The following is a 24568-nucleotide window of genomic DNA, read 5'->3' as shown; positions in this document are numbered from 1 at the left end:
CTTGGGGTTATCATAGATCAACAACTCAATCTCAAAAAACAGATCAACTCCATCCTCAAAGAAGGTTTCTTCAAGCTTCACATCCTGAAGAAACTCAGACCCCTCCTCCACTATCATGACTTCCGCACCGTCGTCCAAGCCACCCTTTTCCTCAAAGCTGGACTACTGTAATGCCCTCTTCCTCGGCCTACCCTCCTCCACCACCAAGCCCTTACAAATGCTCCAGAATGTCATCGCCAGGGTCATCACCAACTCAAGGAAAGCTGATCACATTACCCCTATACTCAAAGAACTCCACTGGCTCCCCATCGCATCCCGAATTCTCTTCAAAATTCTAACCATAGTGCACAAGTCCATCCACTCGCACAATTCCAATTGGTTGGATGAACCCTTTCGTCCTATACGCACTGAACGACCCACTCGCACTGTCAACAAAGGCACCCTCTCCATTCCCCCTTTGAAAAAAGCCCACCTCTCCTCTACTAGGGACCGTGCACTATCCATTGCAGGCCCTAAACAATGGAACGCCCTCCCTACCACTCTCAGGCTAGAGCCATGTTACGCCAAGTTCAGAAAAAAACTTAAAACATGGCTCTTCCGACAAGCCTACCCTGATTAAATACACTGAATTCCGCAAGTATATTGCCTACGCCTTGTATATTCCTGTAAATAGTCCGTTGCAGTTTTATTTATTGCTCTAATTCCTCCTCCTCCTGCTCTATGTATACTCCTCCTTGTTCGCCCTCCCTGTTCATTGTAATTTCTGCCTTTTAAGTTACATTGTAAACCGGTATGATGTATGCATACTAATACCGGTATATAAAAGTTTTTAAATAAATAAATTGCTTAACAACAAAACAATTTTATTGGGATAAATGGATAAACTCATGGTTACTTCGCTGGCCTTAAGGCACTGGCAACATCCTTTACGGCGCAAATAAGCTGGCCCATCAGGTCGGCCATAGTCACCATTGCCTCTCTGTTCTCCCGACGCATTTCCTGGAGTTGAGACCTTACTGAATTCCAACCTTGGGTGACAGAGTCACTGAAACGCTGCTGATGTAAAGGCAGGTCGACCACTATGTCTGCTCCCAGCCCATCAAGCTTATTGAGAGGTGTCCTGCCACCCACCTCCTCTCCAATTTCCTTCCGGCCCGCTGTTGTCTCCACTTCCTGCATTTCTGGAAGTTCCTCCTCCAGTGCCAGTGTTATCGGCAACTCTGGCTGGCTCTCCTCCACCAGCAGGCTTTGTGGGCGGGAGGACTCTGGTGTAGGCATTAGAAAATGGAATTCCGGTGTGGAAGGAGACTCTGTCTCGCCTTCAACAGCAGTTTCCACTAACGAGTCCAAGTTGTTCAGTACTTGATCTGCGGAAAAGGATAGAGACACACAAGTTGCAGGTCATTGGCTACTTCTCGACTGTTACCCACCCAAGCACTCATAAGAGAAACATCACATGAAAACATGGTAGCCTTTTTAAAAACCATACCTTCTCTCTGGGCTGTGTCGCACCCGTATGGTGTTTGTACTCCATCAACTACGTCAGGCTGCAGAGTGTGCACAATTAGCTCTTCAGTGGGGGTCAAAACAAGAGTTCTTGATGGAGCACACCCAGTCCCATGGCGTGACACCACAATTTTGGCGGCCTTCTCTTTGACTTCCCTGCATGTGTCACGCCAGCGGTGCTGGACTTGCTTAACATTCCTTGTTTTGACCTTCAAGGAGCTAACATCAAGTGCAATCCTTTCCCAAATGCGTTTCTTTGTCTCCGAGGAAGTCTTCGAATGAAACAGCACTTGGTAGTTCTCACAGATGCACCTACAAAGGAGTTCCTTCCCTGCATCTGAGAAGCACACATCCCGGGCTCGCTTTGCTGGCTCTTGGCTACTGCTGGGGCCTGCCTGCTCTTCCTGCCCTTCAGCCTCCCTCTCCATTTGAGCCAACTTTCGCTTTTCAGCTGTTTTCTGCATTTCCTTCCCAGCACTATTGCCTGCAACACTGGCCATGACCACAACGGTCTCTGCTCATTGGAACTGTGAATGCAAATGAAAAGGTTTGTAACCTATTAGAAGGGTGTTTGCAAAACAACATTTCAATTGAAGATAACATGTAGAAATACTTACTGTACCAATTGGATGTACATATAACTTCCAATAATAAGGCACAGGCTGCATTAATAGTTTGAAAAGATTATTAGAAATGAAAGGCACAGATGCATGGAAATAATGAACCCTTAGGATAACTTATAGTAAATGGAATAACAAAGGAACAGGCCACAAGGAAAGCATTAACACCAGGGAAAACAGGCAGTTAATGGAAGGACAAAAGGACTGGCCACATTGATAGCACGAACAGATGGCCAAAGGAACAGGTTGCATGGCAATAATAACCCATAGCATAACTTACAGTTAATGCAAGTAGAAAGGAACAGGCCACAAGGAAAGCATGAACACATGGGAAAGCAGGCAGTTAATGGAAGGACGTCCAGAATTTGTGCTTCCATTTACAGGCCCTTGGCGATGCTCATAGTGGATGCACAAGTGAATGGACAGGACCAGACCGAGAATGGACACCCAAATCCTGCTCCCATCGAAGGTGTCCAGGGCTTGGGCATCCGGGCACAGAACCAGAACGAGAATGAACACCCAAGTCTTGCTTAAAAGTGGAGCCGCTATGAGACTAATGCAATACCTAATGAATGCACGAAATCAGGAGTAAGCCGACACAAAGCTAAAGAGGAAATAGCAGCAGAATGTTCTTACATGAAGGACACTTAGAAGAAGTCTTAAAAGCAATTGGAAGCATTTGTGTATCTAAGGCAAACTAGCAAAAAATATGTACACATACCAGGCTTAGGGAGTTTTACGAGTTGAGTTGTATATACAGGCGGACCTAGGCAAGGGTTGAATAATGTCTGGATAAAGGTAGAAAAAATTTAATAGGGCAGGAAAAAATGGGTTTTTTTTAAAGATGAGAAAAAACAAGAAAGAATACCTTAATAGCAGATGGAAGCGACATGAAAGCAAGGTGTGCGGCTTGAAAGCAGTGGAAGGTGAAAATGATCAAGAGCCAATGATTACACGGAGAATGCAGCAGGAGTGTATACATAACTGGTATCTAAAAGAAAGCCGACCAATCAATTTCTTTCTTTAATCCAAAAGGAATCAGGGAGTTGAATGCATAAATCCAATGTTGTTCACGACGCTCTAAAAGATTTGACAAATTGCCACCGTGGAAGGGGGCGGGACTATTCCAATGTGAGGAAACGCGGGTCAGTCACCAGATAGTGTTTAGCTAACCAGCGGAGTACTAAGCGATCCTCAACTTCAGAACGTCGAATACAGGCGCAGCGCTCAAAGATTCAAGTTCTGAGCTTACGAATGGTTTCCCAAGGGAGAAAAGATCGCATGGGCAAAAGATGAAATAAATGACACCCATTGAATCACAGTGGGAAGTGTGTTTTAAACAAAACCTTTTGCCTGTACCTGGATGAACAAACTCTGAGAGGCTAATGACTTAAAGGTTGAACGGGTGGTGTAGTATTTATGGAATTAAGATGGGAAGACACAAGGATGTCCCTTTTTTTTATAATTATATCTTTATTAAGGTTTCATTGCAGCAGAAACCTACAAGACGTAGTAGAATACAAATAACATAGGGGGAGTATACCCGTCAGGAAATAATTGAAAGGAAAAATGAAATATTGTATGGAGAAAGAGTGCGATACAATTCTATTGGGCCTATTAATCCTCCCACACCAGCTAAGACTCTAATCTCAACTTTGCATTCTTATTAATTATAAAGGTCTCCAGATGTAAAAGATCATAAAAAAATAAACGTGTTAGTCTGGTAAGTAATTAACCACTTACAACGAAATTTAAGAAAAAAGAGGCCCCCTAAGGACAGGACCTTATTTTGCAAAGAGAGGGAAACTCTCCTACAAGCCTGGGTGGCTTGGGAAACCCCAGGAAATATCAAAAGCCTTTGACCACAAAAGAAAAATCCCCCATTTTCAAATACTTAGGAAAAAATAACATCCCTATGTTGTTGAGCACAGAATGACACACCCATAGTAGCCCCTAGTAGGTATCATATCAATAGAAGCCTCTAGAAACGAAGAGACTCCAGGGCTATCCACAGGAGAAACTGGATTCCCTACATCATTACCCATATCCCTTTGTCTAAACACATAATATATTTTAGATAGAGCTGGTATTTTTTCTATATCAAAAGCCAAGATCTCAGAAAGATATTTTTTAAGTAGTTCAGTTGATTTTCTATAGACTCCAAATTGCTGTGTAAACTTAAACTGTCCTTTATATGAGCCAATCCAGCATTCTGTAGTGAGGAAACTTGTGAATTAAGGACAGTTACAGAGTTTTCAAGATTTTTCGCATGCTTTTCATGTGCTTCCGAGATAGATCTGGATTCCTCAGTAAATCTACAGAGCTGTGAGACTGTTTGAGTCAACATAAGAACATGCCATACTGGGTCAGACCAAGGGTCCATCAAGCCCAGCATCCTGTTTCCAACAGTGGCCAATCCAGGCCATAAGAACCTGGCAAGTACCCAAAAACTAAGTCTATTCCATGTTACCATTGCTAATGGCAGTGGCTATTCTCTAAGTGAACTTAATAGCAGGTAATGGACTTCTCCTCCAAGAACTTATCCAATCCTTTTTTAAACACAGCTATACTAACTGCACTAACCACATCCTCTGGCAACAAATTCCAGAGCTTTATTGTGCGTTGAGTAAAAAAGAACTTTCTCCGATTAGTTTAAATGTGCCCCATGCTAACTTCATGGAGTGCCCCCCTAGTCTTTCTACTATCCGAAAGAGTAAATAACCGATTCATATCTACCCGTTCTAGACCTCTCATGATCTTAAACACCTCTATCATATCCCCCCTCAGTCGTCTCTTCTCCAAGCTGAAAAGTCCTAACCTCTTTAGTCTTTCCTCATAGGGGAGCTGTTCCATCCCCTTTATCATTTTGGTAGTTGTTTTTCCCGTCGATAGCAGGGCTGAATTAGCCATGCTGTATGGGAACTGTCAATCAGGGCCCGGGAGGCGGAGCTTCATAGCAGAGTGAAGATCTTTTTGATCCTCTGTGGCTGCGCGTGGGTTCCTGCGCAGGAGTCAACGGTTCTCCTCAGTCTGTTTTTTTCCGCGCGCGGGAGCGCACGCGGAGCCTTCTTCTCCTCAGAAGAAACTTGCAAAATGTCAAAAAAGCAGTCGGGTTTCAAACCGTGCCCTTGCGGTAAGATCATGTCCGTCACCGACAGGCATGATCGCTGTTACCCTGTTTAGGGCGCGAACATCCTCAATCTGACTACGAACATTGCGAAAGGATGTCACCGAGAGCTCGTCGGCACAGAAGTTACCGCTGGCTGGAGCTCCCCTTGGAAGATAAGGCATCCACTACCCATTCTTCCCCGGGGCCCAAATCAAGACCTTCAGCCTCTACTAAGAGAGCGGCTTCCTGGGACCCTCAGTCTCCGAAGGTACGTGAGGCTAAAAGGAAACCCAGAGACAATGCAGACCAGGGATCTGGTCTTCAGTCCCAAAGAATTGATGCCGGGAAACAGAGGCCTTTCAAACTGTCTGAGCCCTGTTCCCAAAGGCCACTCCAGGACAATCCAGTAAGGGCCTTTACTTTCGAAGGCCACGCAGCCGAAGCCGCAATCGGGGCCGGCTACAAGCACGAAGCCGACGCAAAAAGGACCAAAGATGACACCGAAGGGTTCGGAGCCAGAGCCGAGGTTATCGGAGGCAGCGCTGAGGAAGTCGCGGCCGGCGCCGGGGACTTCCCAGTCGGTGCCGAAAAAGCCACACTCGGCGCCGAGCACGTCTCAATTGGCACCGAAAACGCAGTTGGCGCCGAAAGTAAAACCGGCACCGAAGACACACCCGGCGCCGAAGACAACGGAATCGGAGCGGAAGAAATCAAATTCCACTTCCGGACCCGAACCATCGGAGCCGGCGGCGCGGAATCCGGCGCCACGGCATACGTCTACCTCAAAACAGGGGTCCTTGGAGTCCAAACGGCGAAGCATAAGCTTAAGGCCTACCGGGGCATTACATACCAAAACTACATCGACAACACCGCTTCAGGTGCCTATCACACCGGTACAAAGGGAACAGCCCAGTCAGGACCAACAGGCCCTGACAACAGCGGATCCTCTCAAGAGGTCAGAACATGACCAGTCGATATCAGTCGATACACACGAAAATACACATGGGCATAAGCCACGAGACAAATCTACACGAATGGAGAAGCACTCATGCAGGAAAGCACGTTCGGACAAGGATTCCCGAGACAGTAGAGCTTCCTCTACAAGGAAGAGACATCGCCACCACTTTAACTCATCGCCCTCCCCTAGTCAAGGCCATGGGCAATCTAAGCGGCATCATGTTTCACATCACAGAAGGGGAAAATCTTCTTCTACGTCCTCCTCCCATTATAGGAGTAGTTCTAATCGCTCTCGCTCGACTTCGCACGGAGTAATACCTATTTCATCATCTCCGTCTCCCAGCAGTACACGCAGTGTACAGTCCAAAAGTCACCATAGGACGAACTGGAGTGATCAATCGGATTTGGAGAAGGATGCTAATCCTCTTCCTTCAGAATTGACACAATCGCCGAAACGCCCCCCAATGCCACCTCATGCTTCAAAGGCCTTTTGGGACCTCACTCAATCCTTAGCAGGATTCTTTGAAACCCTGCAATCCTCGTACATTCTACCACCAGAGTCTACTGCCCCGGCAGAGACTGCGCAAACTCCACAACAAACTCAACTGGAAATTCCATCCGCATTATCCCGCTCTCCACCAATCTCTCCAGTTTCCCCTTCGCCTCACAGAGATTCCATATCGACACATTCCTCGCCTAGTTCATCTACAGGTTATCCATCTGATCCGCCGGAGCAACCGGCGGAACCATATTCCCCTCCGGAGGATCTCACGTATCCCAAGTTTGTTGACAAAATGGGAAATATCCTGAAACTGGATATACAAAAATTACCGGAGCCGAGAGCAGAGACATTTGGGTTGCTCAAGATTTTCGATGCCCCGGGAGAGCCGTCAGCCCTTCCACCACACGCGGTGCTCCATGGAGTACTACAAAAGTCATGGGACACTCCCTATGCTTTGCCTGCGGTATCTCGGAAGACTGACTTGAAATTCAAGCTACAAAGACCATCTACGTACGCCATCCCTCAACTACCACATGAATCTATAGTGGTAGAGTCGGCACTTCAAAGGTCTCGAAAAACAAAATCGCATGCATCTGCCCCTCCTGGGAAGGACAATAAATGCCTTGACGACTTTGTGAAACGTGTCTATCAGAACGCAATGCTCACGGCTCGGATTCATCACCATCATTTCTACATGGTACAGTACATGTACGAATGTCTACAAGCCACCAAAGGCATGTTCACGGCATTGGGGGAAGGCATTCTGTCCCCAATATCAGACATGGAAGAGTGCACTCGTCATATGCTGAGAGCGGTTTACGAAGGATTAAAAAATTCATCAAAGGCTTCAGCTATGGCGATAGCTGCCAGACGTCTAGCATGGCTCAAGGCTAGTGCCATTAGAGAAGATCTCCATGAAAAACTCGCCAATTTACCATGTTCAGGCGATAACCTCTTTGGAGACCGGCTACATGATACAGTCAGTAAACTAAAAGATCAGGCACTAGCGGTTCAGTCACTCGCAGCTCCAACGTCTGCTAAACGATACTTCACTTCCTCGCGCAGACAACCCTTCTCTAGGAGACCGTATAGGACTTACCAGAACTTCAGACCGCAGTCCTATCCACCTTACCAGAGACAAACAAATAATAATCCTCCTCAGCAACAACAGAGGAGAGGCAAACCACGTTCACAACGCCAACAACAACCACAGCAAACAGCAGTCACAGCAAAAACTGCGCAGTCTTTTTGAGCCCACTGCCACCACTGCCACCCTCTTTACCAGAAGATCCCCCGGGCAGGATAACTGCTTGTTATGCCGCATGGCAAACCATCACGACAGATCAGTGGGTTCTCGACATAGTCCAAAACGGATATCAGTTACACTTCCTATCCAAACTCATCACTCCACACTTCCCCCTGCAAAAGGGGAGTCCGTTACAACCCCAACTGGCCCAGGAGTTAACCACCCTTCTTCATCAAAAAACTATCCACCCGATCCCTCGGGCGTTGAAGGGCCAGGGGTTCTACTCCCCATATTTCCTCATTCCAAAGAAATCAGGGGGCAGTCAGCCCATTCTGGACCTCAGAGAACTCAACAAGTGCCTAGTTCGGGAAAAGTTCAAGATGGTATCCCTGAAGTCCATCCTGCCCTTACTACAACCCAAGGATTGGATGTGTTCTATAGACCTCAAGGATGCATACACACACATTCCGATCCACAGATCCTATTGGCAGTACCTATGTTTCCAATACCGCAATCAACATTACCAATACAAGGTCCTACCTTTTGGACTTTCGGCAGCACCCAGGGTATTCACCAAGTGCATGGTGGTAGTGGTGGCCCATCTTCGCTTACAGGGGCTAACTATATTTCCTTACCTCGACGACTGGCTACTGGTAGCGTCGGATCCGAGCCTCTTGGAATCACATCTCAACATAGCAATAACCTGTTTACAGCGACTAGGGTTGATCATCAATTATCCAAAATCCAAGTTACAGCCCTCACAAATTCTACAATTCATAGGAGCACGACTCGACACACTTCAGGCCAGGGCATTCCTGCCAGAAGACAGGAAACTAGTGATGTGCTCCTTGCTCCTATCCCTACAGAGAGCACAATCTGCCACAGCCCGAACCATACTGAGAGTTCTGGGACACATGGCTGCTGCGAACTTCACGGTTCCAAACACAAGATTACACATGCGACTCCTGCAGTGGGGACTAAAACGTCAATGGAGGCAGCACACTCAGCCGTTACACAAAAGAGTACAATTAACCAGCCACATGAGACGGGACGTCAATTGGTGGCTCAAAATGTCAACGTTGAACAAGGGAGCTCCGTTCAACCCCCAGCCACACAATGCAGTCCTCACAACAGACGCCTCCCGGAAGGGCTGGGGAGCTCATCTAGACCTCCTGCAGACACAAGGTCTTTGGTCGCCAGCCGAACAGGAATTACAGATAAACCTCTTAGAGCTCAGGGCGATTCGCAATGCCCTGCTCACCTTTCAGGAGTATCTACGGGGTCGGAGGGTGATGATTTACACGGACAACCAGGTCGCCATGTTCTACATAAACAAGCAAGGCGGGTCGGGGTCATGGCCTCTCTGCAGGGAGACTCTGCAAATTTTCTCTCACGCTCACAGGCAGTCAATTCACCTCCAAGCCACTTATCTGCCGGGAATAGCAAACACCAGAGCGGACAGATTAAGCCGCATCTTTCACCCTCACGAGTGGAGGTTGAATCCCGAAGTACTTCAGAAAATCTTCGACAGTTGGGGGACGCCGACTATAGACCTCTTTGCCACGGAAGCAAACACCCAGCTTCCAAAGTTTTGTTCCATCCGACCCAGCCTGTCCAGGTTAGCGCAGGATGCGTTCCTGATTCCTTGGACATCAACTCTTCTATACGCCTTTCCGCCGATTCCGTTAATCACGAGGACAATACAAAAATGCATCGCAGACGGCAGTCAACTCATTCTCATTGCGCCGGCTTGGCCTCGGCAACCATGGTACAGCTATCTCTTGCGTCTGTCAGTAGCAACCCCAATCTGCTTCCCAGACCGTCCGGACCTTCTACTCCAAGACGACGGCCTGCTCATTCACCCGTTCCTCTCCTCCCTCCATCTGACTGCGTGGAGATTGAGCGGGCATTATTAACCGAACAAGGGGTTTCACACACGGTGCAAACCATTCTTCTCGAGTCTAGGAAACCGTCCACTAGAAGAAGTTACTCCTTCAAATGGAAACGCTACGCTACCTGGTGTAGCGAAAGAGATATTTCACCTATAGACTGTTCGCCAGCATCCTTACTAGATTATCTGCAGTCTCTCTATGAGTCAGGTTTGGCAACCTCGTCTATCCGAGTGCATCTTAGTGCGATTGCAGCTTATCATAGGCCACTTGATAACCACTCGGTGGCAGAACACCCGCTACTATCTAGATTCCTCAAGGGTCTTCTGTACTTACGTCCACCAGTGTCTAAACCACCGGTACCTTGGAATCTTAACTTACTTCTTGAACAACTGATGCTGACTCCATTCGAACCCATGGAATCTGCACACATGAAATATCTCACCTGGAAGACAGTGTTTTTAGTTGCCATAACCTCTGCGCGCAGGGTTAGTGAGTTGCAAGCTCTAGTTCATTACGAACCGTATCTACAGTTTCATCATGACAAAGTTGTCCTACGGACTCATCCATCGTTCCTTCCAAAGATAATTTCCTTGTTCCATCTCAATCAAACCATAGACTTGCCTACATTTTTCCCAAAACCTCATTCGAATGATAGGGAGCGCTTGTTACACACCTTAGACTGTAAAAGAGCATTAGCATACTAAAAGAGAAGAACACATTCTCTCAATAGGACATCTCAACTGTTCGTATCATTCAACCCGAATGCTCCCGGATTGCCAGTAGCAAAACGTACAATCTCCAGTTGGATCGTACAATGCATCCAGTTTTGCTATTCCAAGAAAGAAACCGCACTTCCTTCGCTGCCAAAAGCCCATCAACTAAGGGCTATGGCAACATCGGTGGCGCATCTGCAGAACGTTCAACCACTGGATATCTGTAAGGCAGCCACTTGGTCATCGCTACATACCTTCACGACCCACTACTGCATAGATAAACAATCTGCAGGAGATGCAACACTAGGGCAATCCATTCTGCACACCATCTCTAACTAATTCCACGACTGCCACAGTATTATGCACGCTAAGAGAGCATAACCACAGCGTGTACTGGAGCTTGGGACTCCCATACAGCATGGCTAATTCAGCCCTGCTATCGATGGGAAAAAGCAAGTTTGCTTACCGTAAACGGTGTTTCCGTAGATAGCAGGATGAATTAGCCATGCTGACCCACCCACCTCCCTGTCAGTCGTGGCTTCCCCGCTACGCTCAAGCTTAATTACAGACTGAGGAGAACCGTTGACTCCTGTGCGGGAACCCACGCGCAGCCGCAGAGGATCAAAAAGATCTTCACTCTGCTATGAAGCTCCGCCTCCCAGGCCCTGATTGACAGTTCCCATACAGCATGGCTAATTCATCCTGCTATCTACAGAAACACTGTTTACGGTAAGCAAACTTGCTTATCTAGTTTGACTATCAACCTCCAAATGCCTGATAATGATCAGTTGAGCCTGATCAGACAAAGAGGACATCACATCAGGGGTCAATAAGGCATCTGTAGAGAACATGACTCCCACCTCAACTCTTCCCAAATCTTGTGAGCCTCCTGTTTCCTCCTGGGGGGGGGGGGGGGGGGGGGGGGGGGGGGTTAGTCATACTAGGAGTTGGGGAAGAGGTGAAAAATTTAGATTTCCTTTTCCTTCCCATTCACTAAATGCCGCGTGCCCTGCAGCGCAGCACCCGGGTTTTAGCCTGTCTTATCAATATATTACATTTAACTTGCCATTGCTTATGCTTTATCCTATTTTTGAATGAAGATATTTTGGCTAAAATAGCCTCTTTCACCTCCCCTTTTAACCATGCCGGTAATCGTTTTGCCTTCCTTCCACCTTTCTTAATGCGTGGAATACATCTGGTCTGTGCTTCTAGGATGGTGGTTTTTTTTTTTTAACAATGACCACGCCTCTTGCACACTTTTCACCTTGGTAGCTGCATCTTTCAGTTTTTTTCTAACTATTTTTCTCATTTTATCAAAGTTCCCCTTTTGAAAGTTTAGCACTAGAGACATTGATTTATATACTGTCCCCCTTCCAGTCATTAATTCAAATTTGATCGTATTATGATCACTATTGCCAAGCGGCCCCACCATTAACCTTTTAAGCTTTGGAGAGGTGAAACTGGTTGCTGGGGTGATAGATGACCAGAGAGGGAGCCAATACTAAAGGCATATGCCCAGGGCTTTAGAAAAGGAAATAGCTGAGGATATGACTGAATGACTGCCCTCATGCCTTTACACTGCCAAACCCACTAGTTGTCCTAAGTCTCCTGCACAGAAACCCATTGAAGACAATGTCCCCTTGAGGACCCATACGCAGGTGCATCGCCACACATTATCAGTGCTAGAGGCTGCTGCGGTTACTACAGGAGGTACAGTTGCTTCATAAGTGTCAGGGTTGATTCATTTTCAGTCATAACATTTTAAGTAGGACATGAATTAGGTTCATTCTGTATACTTTGAACAATTTAATTATGTAACATGCTCTGAAAGTTAAGTTCCATTTATTTGGTTTTAGAAGTCGTTTAAAACACATCACTTGAAAAGTGAATTACATAACAGCTATGTAAGCTAAGGAAGAAAAGCACTTGTATAACATAAAAGCTAAACCATCATATATATCCCCCTAAGGAAACCTTTTTTAGGAAAAATAAGGGCTTTTGTAGAGTCCATGATGGTTCCTCGTTCAAAAGGACTTTGCATTCTCCTTTGGCGTCTTTCTGGAATGTTCGTTTAATGGTCTTCAATGACTGATGTGGAATCTTTATCCAATAGCAGATACCAGAATATCCGAAGGCTTTAATAGAATCAAGCTGGCAATAAGGTTTGAAATGTTATTATAACCAACTTAACTGATTCTATTCAACAGGAATTATTTAGGTTTTAGGTCCATTCAACATTTTATTATTATTCGTTTGTTAGGTTATATATTGACTTATTATAAATGTTTTGTGGTGACATATTTTGCATGAGTGTTCTTTTATGAATAATAAAAAAGATATTAAAGGCATTATTTGCAACAAAATCAATTAGGGTTGAACGTGTAAATATTTAGGGGTGCATTTTCAGCTGCTGTGCGGCTTGGCTAGTTAGCCAGATAAACAGATAAAAGAGAGAGTGTGTGTTTGTGTAAACAATAGTTGATTGATACTGATACTTCAATTAGCAATGATGGGCTTGTGTTTTTCTCCTTTACCATAATGCCCAGAAATCTTTAAAATCATAAGTGGGGTGGAACAGCTAAATAAATGAGGTATTTACCCTTAAAATAAATACTAAAACAAGGGGAAACACAATGAAACTAACTACCAGCATATTTAAAACAAATCGGAGAAAGTATTTTTTCACTCAGTGAAAAGTGAGTTGTGAAATCTGTTGCCAGAGGACGTGGTCAAGGCAACTTGCATAGAGGGATTTAAAAATGGTTTGGACAAGTTCCTGGGGGAAAGGTCCATAAAACATTATTAGCCAGGTAAACTAGGGAAATCTATTACTATCCCTGGGAATGAGTAAGGGGAAATCGATCTACTTCATGGGATCTTTCAAGTACTTGCAACCTGGACAGAATATTGTCAGAGACAGAATGCTGGGCTCGATGGACCTTGGTGGGAGCCGGCATGGCAGGTCTTAAGTTCTTGGGTCACGTATTTTATCTCTTGGGATACGAATGTCCCAGGTGATCACAACTTTTTCATTCTCTACAATTCTCTCCGGGTCGTGATCCCACTGCTTTTCTGGTACAGTAATGTTATAGCGTTTAGACTGTTTCCAGTGGATGAGCCGTGCTACCTTATTAGGCCTTTCTGTATATAGAATTGAATCTGCATTTGTCTGTTTTACCGGTTCCTTAGATGCATGCTATGAACCATCTTGTCCAAAATCCACTGGCCAGTGCTGCAGTTATCAAGCTCTCATCTTGAGGTTTAAGTTTATTTATTTTATTTATTTATTTATTTAATTTTATATACCGGCAACCGTTTGCACATCGTGCAAACGGTTCTCTTTAGCTATTCCTGTGTTAAGTTTTGATCTTTGTATTTCTCATTGTATTTATGCTGTTGCCAATTGTGTTTCCTTGGTTTCTGATCAGATTTTTAAAGAGATTTTTCTCTTGTTTTGCAAATTCTGTCGCCACTTTTCCCCACATGTGCTTGTAGATTCTCACTCATTCCTTCTACTCAGCAGAACATTTGTCCAAGTTTAAGGATGGAGACTGATTTTGGCCGTTCACTTTTATACTTCAGCACTTTTTGAGAATTTTAGTATTGCTGGTGTTGGGTTTGCAACTATGCATGGAAACCTTTTATAGCATCTCTCTCTCTATAATCTATTTCTATAAAAGCCCATATTGCTTTCTGCACTTGGGATGTATAATCTCAGCATACACCGGTTCTTTCAGATTACCTGGTGGGCCTGGAGGAGATTTTTTATTCTTATATCCAATTGTTCAAGATTTTTTTGGGACCAGGCTACAATTCCAAAACTATAGGAAAATGCAGAGAATGCAGGTTGAGTGATAACTTCAATCTTATTCCGTACTGTTAAAGCACTTTTCAATATCAGTTTCAATCTCGTGGACTATAATTTGCTGATCTTTTCTTCATTACTTGTTTGATTATTGCACTTCTACATTATCTATAAACACCTTCCCGCTCAAGTTCCTTTATATTGCAGGCTTCAGTTAAATAAATGTTCAGTTTTACTCAGTTTTTCATTAAGAACAGTATCTTAGCACATTTATCCAAACCAAATTTCACCTTAATGTCATCTGAGAAACTCTTCATTACTCAGAGTTGTTCTGTTAAATGACAGTCATAGGAGCTATCAAGATTTGTCATCTACAAATACAATAGGTGCAATATTGTTTGTGGCTCATTAGGAATAAGGCTAGATCCGTAGCCTCAGTAGATTAAGTGGAGACAAACTAAAGAGTTGTGACAGGGAATGTTCCTGAAATATTCCTTGTTGGAGAATATGTAATTTCCAATATGAATATTCATAAGTCAGAAGATGGATAGTCTGTTACATGTTCATAGGAGACGATGTACTGAATGAATTCAGGGTCCTCTATGCTTCAAGGCAATTTATTATCCAAGATTGTGGGATGCTGTTGAAAGCTTTTTTTAAATAAATAGTGAGTCCAAGCTCCATTTAGGTTTTGACCTTCCTTAGAGTTGTACTTGATTACTTTCCTCAGCATTAGCATATGCTTCTCTTTTGCTGCTGGTCTATTCTGTCTCCATGATGTTGTTAAAGTCTTTGTGATCATATATTCTACCTGCATCTTCTGCAGTAAACAGCTTGCAGATTGTAGTGGGGGGGGGGATGTTTTTTTTGAGTCTTCCTTTGGAAGTAGAAATGTTATTGTACAACTGATCAATTGATTTTTGCAGTTTTGACAGGTGTTGATGGAAAAAAATATTTGAACCAAAATGTGGATACTCCGGCATGGCCAGGAGTCTTCCAGTTCAGGGATCCTTAAAACCTGGTATCCATCTCTTTTATTGTTACTTTAGGCCATTCCATAGATTTGCCTTTTCCAAGGTCTCCTGTATACTGGCAAGCCATTCTTCTCCCCTGTTGTACTCTGTGGGATCCTTATATTATTTTCTCCAGAACTCTTCTCTTTCAGTTTTGGTTGGTGGTGTTTTTACTATACCTATGTTCTTTCTCAGTTCCTGGCAGAATTTATTTGGGTTTGTGCCACAAAAAGAGCCGAATGTTATCTCCTTTTTCTCTTCAGTGGTCCATGTAACTGTAACTAGTTCTCTTAATTTTTTCCTCAGTTGCTCTGGTCTGCCTCATGCTGCAGTGGGTCCATGGGTTCACTATGGCCTATAACGGCACCAAAGCTGTTAGCTTCACCTGATGGGTCAGCACTATTGGTACCAACATCATTAGCCCTTGCGATCGCTCACCAGTATGGATTTTCTGGTGTATTGTGAGGTCTGACTTGTAACGGAAGCTTTTTTTGCACTCAGGACATAAAAGTGGTCTCCCACGAGTGTGAATTTTCTGGTGAGTTACAAGGTATTTCTTACACCTAAATCTTTGATCACATTCAGAACAGACATATGGTGTCTCGCCACTATGAATTTTCTGATGAGATGTTAGACTTGATTTCTTGATGAAACTTTTCTCACAGAGAGTACATGAAAATGGTCTCTCACCTGTGTGGATTTTCTGATGTATTTTGAGGTTTGTCTTCCGCTTGAAGCTTTTCCTACACTCAGAACATGGAAATAGCCTGTCTCCTTTGTGGATTTTCTGGTGGTATTCTAGATTGCCCCTTCTAGTAAAACTTTTCCTGCAAATATTACATGAAAAAAGGCTCTCTCCGGTGTGTGTTTTTTCCCGTTGCTCTATTTTTAACTTCTGACTGATGGTTTTCTCACAGTCCGTAGATGTAGATGATCTTTCTTCCACGAGAGATACCTGCTGTGATTTCAGAGTGACAGGATCCCCAAGGAATATTCCATCTGTATCACATATACATCTTTGTTCTGTTGTCTGGTTTATTTGCTTTTCCCTTGTACATGGGATATTAGCAATTTGCACACACATATTACAATTCATGTCGGAGTTTCCTGTTGAATAACTTTGCATCTTTTCTAACATATTTTTTCCCCAATCAGCACATGAAGAAGTATATTCTCTTTCTCTGTCTGATAGGATCTTCTTTGCTTCCAGATTCTCTGTGAGCTCCCAGTGACATTTCTCTGGATTGGTTCTGGAATCATCATTTTCTAGATAAAAAGTAAACAAAAGGGCATTATTCTGTTTGCTGGAGACACAGATTAAGATGCGCCAGAGATGTAACAGGCTCCGATGTAACTGAAAGTCAGGGTGAGCAGGGAAGAAAGGATTTTCAATTAATGATGGAGAGAATTCCCCACTGGGAGATTCCTGACTCCAGCACTAAAACAGTGACCAAAACAGTGACCAGGAGAGGCAGCTAAAGCACTTCCTGTTCCTTTACAGAGTAAAACAGTAACACAGGGAGCTTTATACTGAGCAGAATAAAGTCTGTAAATCATGGACTGATGAGACGAGAGAGGTCCAGTCTCTAGCTTGGGACAGACCCCTGCAGTTCTCAGGTGTTCTTAAGAAGGACCGAGTTTGGAAAAGGACCTCTTATGTGACTGGGTAATGAGATGGAGGAGGAGGGAGGAAGGCTCAGGAGGTTATGAGTGGAAACACTTCTGACCTGAGAGGGAGATGAATGCCTGAAAGAACTGACGAGCAGAGGTGATGGAAACCAAAACTGACAGGAATGAAGCAGGCATGGGACAGACACAGATGGTGGGGCTCCAGCTGACTCCATTGTTTCAGGACAAACTGATCCAGTTTTGATTTTGAGCATTTTGCTGCAGTGTCTACTGGCTCGGTGGATGCCTTCATGGACGAGTGGGACCTGCTCAGCCCCTGGCCCTCCAGATTATGCTTTGTATGTAAGCATTCAATTTCCCTGCACACTTTATCCCTTTAGGATTTACAATCACGCTAAATCTGGTTTATGTTTGAACGCCGAGTGGACTGATTTTGGTTTTTCCTTAGTTCACTTTAACATAAGGGAACTAAGCTGGTGTAGACGTCTGGTCCCACCACCAGGTGGATTCACCTGAACCTGTTTAAAACAGACCTTCCTAGGGGGATAAGAGCTACAAGTCTATGCACTGAATGATCTTTGTCCAAAAAAAAAAAATGGAGCCAGCTGGCGACCCTAAGAGAGGAGAGTGGGATGAGAAGGGGGGGAGCAGTAGATAAAAGAAATGGGTGGGGTCAGATTAGTTATGGAAACTTATTAGCTCAGTCACATGGAACAGGACAGGACTAAAGGGATAAGGCAAAGCCAACGTACACGGAGCAATGGCTCGGCCATGACAAGCGCTCAAGGAAAGAAAGCAAGGTTAGATCTCTGATATAATCAGGAGGAGGTGAGCTGCAGGCTGACAGGACTACACATGCCAGCAAAGGACAAATGGAGAAAAAGCGATATCCTGCAGGGGTTTAATCCTGTAAGGCTGGCAGCTGGGAGATGCTTTTATTCTGAGCTCAGTGGGTTAAGTTAAGGAGGGGCGAAGGCCACAGCGAGAGCAGTGTAAGCAGTGAGGCTTGTACAAGATACGCAGGGAGATCAGAACCAGGTCAGTGATTAAAGAGATCCCCAGAGGGGCTTGTGAAGGGGTCTCTGCAGCTCCCGTCCCTCTTATTCCTGGACTCACCTGAGCAGCTGCTTTCTCCTCTTTCTCCTTCCTCTGATCCCGGCTCCTCCCTGATGTACGGCTCCTCCCCTCGCTCAATGTGGGATATGATATCCGGGGTGACAGTCACAGAGCCTGTTCCAGGGAGGAGATAAGTGCTTTATTACCCTGGCTGTGATTAACACAGATTCAGACTTAGAAATATGTGCAGTACAGAAATATTCACCAATCTCAATGACAATATTATTCCAACCCTCGGTTAATGAGGCACAGCTCAGAGGTCCTGTGTGACTGCCAGAAACCATGTAAAGCATCTTTATACCCCATGTGACATCCATTCTACCCTCACTATAACCCCCTGACACAGCCCCGTGTGACATCCATTCTACCCTCACTATAACCCCCTGACACAGCCCCGTGTGACATCCATTCTACCCTCACTATAACCCCCTGACACAGCCCCGTGTGACATCCATTCTACCCTCACTATAACCCCCTGACACAGCCCCGTGTGACATCCATTCTACCCTCACTATAACCCCTGACACAGCCCCGTGTGACATCCATTCTACCCTCACTATAACCCCTGACACAGCCCCGTGTGACATCCATTCTACCCTCACTATAACCCCGACACAGCCCCGTGTGACATCCATTCTACCCTCATTATAACCCCTGACACAGCCCCGTGTGTCATCCATTCTACCCTCACTATAACCCCCTGACACAGCCCCGTGTGACATCCATTCTACCCTCACTATAACCCCTGACACAGCCCCGTGTGACATCCATTCTACCCTCACTATAACCCCTGACACAGCCCCGTGTGACATCCATTCTACCCTCACTAGAACCCCTGACACAGCCCCGTGTGACATCCATTCTACCCTCACTAGAACCCCTGACACAGCCCCGTGTGACATCCATTCTACCCTCACTATAACCCCCTGACACAGCCCCATGTGACATCCATTCTACCCTCACTATAACCCCCTGACACAGCCCCGTGTGACATCCATTCTACCCTCACTATAACCCCTGACACAGCCCCGTGTGACATCCATTCTACCCTCACTATAACCCCCTGACACAGCCCCGTGTGACATCCATTCTACCCTCACTATAACCCCCTGACACAGCACCGTGTGACATCCATTCTACCCTCACTATAACCCCTGACACAGCCCCGTGTGACATCCATTCTACCCTCACTATAACCCCCTGACACAGCCCCGTGTGACATCCATTCTACCCTCACTATAACCCCCTGACACAGCCCCGTGTGACATCCATTCTACCCTCACTATAACCCCTGACACAGCCCCGTGTGACATCCATTCTACCCTCACTATAACCCCGACACAGCCCCGTGTGACATCCATTCTACCCTCATTATAACCCCTGACACAGCCCCGTGTGTCATCCATTCTACCCTCACTATAACCCCCTGACACAGCCCCGTGTGACATCCATTCTACCCTCACTATAACCCCTGACACAGCCCCGTGTGACATCCATTCTACCCTCACTATAACCCCTGACACAGCCCCGTGTGACATCCATTCTACCCTCACTATAACCCCTGACACAGCCCCGTTCTGACATCCATTCTACCCTCACTATAACCCCTGACACAGCCCCGTGTAACATCCATTCTACCCTCACTATAACCCCTGAAACAGCCCCGTGTGACATCCATTCTACCCTCACTATAACCCCTGACACAGCCCCGTGTGACATCCATTCTACCCTCACTATAACCCCTGACACAGCCCCGTGTGACATCCATTCTACTCTCACTGTAACCCCTGACACAGCCCCGTGTGACATCCATTCTACCCTCACTATAACCCCCTGACACAGCCCCGTGTGACATCCATTCTACCCTCACTATAACCCCCTGACACAGCCCCATGTGACATCCATTCTACCCTCACTATAACCCCCTGACACAGCCCCGTGTCACATCCATTCTACCCTCACTATAACCCCTGACACAGCCCCGTGTGACATCCATTCTACCCTCACTATAACCCCTGACACAGCCCCGTGTGACATCCATTCTACCCTCACTATAACCCCTGACACAGCCCCGTGTGACATCCATTCTACCCTCACTATAACCCCCCTGACACAGCCCCATGTGACATCCATTCTACCCTCACTATAACCCCTGACACAGCCCCGTGTGACATCCATTCTACCCTCACTATAACCCCCTGACACAGCCCCGTGTCACATCCATTCTACCCTCACTATAACCCCTGACACAGCCCCGTGTGACATCCATTCTACCCTCACTATAACCCCTGACACAGCCCCGTGTGACATCCATTCTACCCTCACTATAACCCCTGACACAGCCCCGTGTGACATCCATTCTACCCTCACTATAACCCCCTGACACAGCCCCGTGTGACATCCATTCTACCCTCACTATAACCCCTGACACAGCCCCGTGTGACATCCATTCTACCCTCACTATAACCCCCGAAACAGCCCCGTGTGACATCCATTCTACCCTCACTGTAACCCCCGACACAGCCCCGTGTGACATCCATTCTACCCTCACTATAACCCCCTGACACAGCCCCGTGTGACATCCATTCTACCCTCACTATAACCCCCTGACACAGCCCCGTGTGACATCCATTCTACCTTCACTATAACCCATGACACAGCCCCGTGTGACATCCATTCTACCCTCACTATAACCCCTGACACAGCCCCGTGTGACATCCATTCTACCCTCACTATAACCCCGACACAGCCCCGTGTGACTTCCATTCTACCCTCAATATAACCCCCTGACACAGCCCCGTGTGACATCCATTCTACCCTCACTATAACCCCGACACAGCCCCGTGTGACATCCATTCTACCCTCACTATAACCCCCTGACACAGCCCCGTGTGACATCCATCCTACCCTCACTATAACCCGACACAGCCCCGTGTGACATCCATTCTACCCTCACTATAACCCCTGACACAGCCCCGTGTGACATCCATTCTACCCTCCCTATAACCCTGACACAGCCCCGTGTGACATCCATTCTACCCTCACTATAACCCCCTGACACAGCCCCGTGTGACATCCATTCTACCCTCACTATAACCCCCTGACACAGCCCCGTGTGACATCCATTCTACCCTCACTATAACCCCTGACACAGCCCCGTGTGACATCCATTCTACCCTCACTATAACCCCCTGACACAGCCCCGTGTGACATCCATTCTACCCTCACTAGAACCCCTGACACAGCCCCGTGTGACATCCATTCTACCCTCACTATAACCCCCTGACACAGCCCCATGTGACATCCATTCTACCCTCACTATAACCCCCTGACACAGCCCCGTGTGACATCCATTCTACCCTCACTATAACCCCCTGACACAGCCCCGTGTGACATCCATTCTACCCTCACTATAACCCCTGACACAGCCCCGTGTGACATCCATTCTACCCTCACTAGAACCCCTGACACAGCCCCGTGTGACATCCATTCTACCCTCACTATAACCCCCTGACACAGCCCCATGTGACATCCATTCTACCCTCACTATAACCCCCTGACACAGCCCCGTTGTGACATCCATTCTACCCTCACTATAACCCCCTGACACAGCCCCGTGTGACATCCATTCTACCCTCACTATAACCCCTGACACAGCCCCGTGTGACATCCATTCTACCCTCACTATAACCCCCTGACACAGCACCGTGTGACATCCATTCTACCCTCACTATAACCCCTGACACAGCCCCGTGTGACATCCATTCTACCCTCACTATAACCCCCTGACACAGCCCCCGTGTGACATCCATTCTACCCTCACTATAACCCCCTGACACAGCCCCGTGTGACATCCATTCTACCCTCACTATAACCCCTGACACAGCCCCGTGTGACATCCATTCTACCCTCACTATAACCCCTGACACCAGCCCCGTGTGACATCCATTCTACCCTCACTTATAACCCCCTGACACAGCCCCGTGTGCATCCATTCTACCCTCACTATAACCCCCTGACACAGCCCCGTGTGACATCCATTCTACCCTCACTATAACCCCTGACACAGCCCCGTGTGACATCCATTCTACCCTCACTATAACCCCTGACACAGCCCCGTGTGACATCCATTCTACCCTCACTATAACCCCTGACACAGCCCCGTGTGACATCCATTCTACCCTCACTATAACCCCTGACACAGCCCCGTGTGACATCCATTCTACCCTCACTATAACCCCTGACACAGCCCCGTGTGACATCCATTCTACCCTCACTATAACCCCTGACACAGCCCCGTGTGACATCCATTCTACTCCTCACTATAACCCCTGACACAGCCCCGTGTGACATCCATTCTACCCTCACTATAACCCCTGACACAGCCCCGTGTGACATCCATTCTACCCTCACTATAACCCCCTGACACAGCCCCGTGTGACATCCATTCTACCCTCACTATAACCCCTGACACAGCCCCGTGTGACATCCATTCTACCCTCACTATAACCCCTGACACAGCCCCGTGTGACATCCATTCTACCCTCACTATAACCCCTGACACAGCCCCGTGTGACATCCATTCTACCCTCACTATAACCCCCTGACACAGCCCCGTGTGACATCCATTCTACCCTCACTATAACCCCTGACACAGCCCCGTGTGACATCCATTCTACCCTCACTATAACCCCCGAAACAGCCCCGTGTGACATCCATTCTACCCTCACTGTAACCCCCGACACAGCCCCGTGTGACATCCATTCTACCCTCACTATAACCCCCTGACACAGCCCCGTGTGACATCCATTCTACCCTCACTATAACCCCCTGACACAGCCCCGTGTGACATCCATTCTACCTTCACTATAACCCATGACACAGCCCCGTGTGACATCCATTCTACCCTCACTAAACCCCTGACACAGCCCGTGTGGACATCCATTCTACCCTCACTATAACCCGACACAGCCCCGTGTGACTTCCATTCTACCCTCAATATAACCCCCTGACACAGCCCCGTGTGACATCCATTCTACCCTCACTATAACCCCGACACAGCCCCGTGTGACATCCATTCTACCCTCACTATAACCCCCTGACACAGCCCCGTGTGACATCCATCCTACCCTCACTATAACCCGACACAGCCCCGTGTGACATCCATTCTACCCTCACTATAACCCCTGACACAGCCCCGTGTGACATCCATTCTACCCTCCCTATAACCCTGACACAGCCCCGTGTGACATCCATTCTACCCTCACTATAACCCCTGACACAGCCCTGTGTGACATCCATTCTACCCTCACTATAACCCCTGACACAGCCCCGTGGGACATCCATTCTACCCTCACTATAACCCCCGACACAGCACCGTGTGACATCCTTTCTACCATCACTATAACCCGACACAGCACCGTGTGACATCCTTTCTACCCTCACTATAACCCGACACAGCCCCATGTGACATCCATTCTACCCTCACTATAACCCCTGACACAGCCCCGTGTGACATCCATTCTACCCTCACTATAACCCCTGACACAGCCCGTGTGACATCCATTCTACCCTCACTATAACCCCGACACAGCCCCGTGTGACATCCATTCTACCCTCACTATAACCCCCTGACACAGCCCCGTGTGACATCCATTCTACCCTCACTATAACCCCCTGACACAGCCCCGTGTGACATCCATTCTACCCTCACTATAACCCCTGACACAGCCCCGTGTGACATCCATTCTACCCTCACTATAACCCCTGACACAGCCCCGTGTGACATCCATTCTACCCTCACTATAACCCCTGACACAGCCCCGTGTGACATCCATTCTACCCTCACTATAACCCGACACAGCCCCGTGTGACATCCATTCTACCCTCACTATAACCCCTGACACAGCCCCATGTGACATCCATTCTACCCTCACTATAACCCCCTGACACAGCCCCGTGACACATCCATTCTACCCCTCACTATAACCCCGACACAGCCCCGTGTGACATCCATTCTACCCTCACTATAACCCCCTGACACAGCCCCGTGTGACATCCATTCTACCCTCACTATAACCCCCTGACACAGCCCCGTGTGACATCCATTCTACCCTCACTATAACCCCTGACACAGCCCCGTGTGACATCCATTCTACCCTCACTATAACCCCTGACACAGCCCGTGTGACATCCATTCTACCCTCACTATAACCCCTGACACAGCCCCGTGTTGCTTTTTACCCCCTGGTCATGTTGCATCTGCTGCATGGTTACAGGTGACAGGAAGCAAAGTGATCCCTGCAGCCCTCGCTCACTTTCTCACGTTTTCACCAGGTGACACCAGGAGCCCTCACACTCAGAATTCACTGCTAATAAACCTGTAAAATGATCCCTTACCCAGCGAGCTCAGGGTCTCATAATTCTCCTTCATCACCTCCTTGTACAGCTCCTTCTGCCC

At 46.9% G+C, this 24568-nt stretch overlaps 1 protein-coding gene across 3 annotated transcripts; it reads right to left on the bottom strand.

The window, feature by feature from the left end:
• Positions 1 to 842: 842 nt before the first annotated feature.
• Positions 843 to 24568, bottom strand: LOC115091785. Of its 3 annotated transcripts, none has more exons than XM_029601994.1 (5): positions 24508 to 24568; positions 18109 to 18222; positions 14288 to 16629; positions 1490 to 2033; positions 843 to 1367 (listed from the first exon to the last, which is right to left on the bottom strand). In XM_029601994.1, exons 4-5 carry the CDS (start codon positions 2004 to 2006, stop codon positions 892 to 894), a joined length of 993 nt encoding a protein of 330 aa, XP_029457854.1. In that variant the 5' UTR covers positions 2007 to 2033; positions 14288 to 16629; positions 18109 to 18222; positions 24508 to 24568; the 3' UTR covers positions 843 to 891. The 3 variants fall into 3 exon arrangements, with proteins under 3 accessions (XP_029457854.1, XP_029457855.1, XP_029457856.1); XM_029601995.1 differs by having other exon boundaries at positions 16054 to 16629; XM_029601996.1 differs by lacking the exon at positions 14288 to 16629.

Source organism: Rhinatrema bivittatum, chromosome 5 (genome assembly GCF_901001135.1).
Source record: "Rhinatrema bivittatum chromosome 5, aRhiBiv1.1, whole genome shotgun sequence".
In the NCBI taxonomy this organism is placed as follows: Eukaryota; Metazoa; Chordata; class Amphibia; order Gymnophiona; family Rhinatrematidae; genus Rhinatrema; species Rhinatrema bivittatum.
This window is presented reverse-complemented; position numbering and strand designations above follow the sequence as displayed.

Coding starts and splice junctions, on each gene's coding strand:
- LOC115091785 (XM_029601994.1), bottom strand. CDS start 2,006: ATGGCCAGTGTTGCAGGCAATAGTGCTGGGAAGGAAATGCAGAAAACA. Junction 1,368..1,489: donor CGACACAGCCCAGAGAGAAG/GTATGGTTTTTA, acceptor CCTTTTCCGCAG/ATCAAGTACTGAACAACTTG.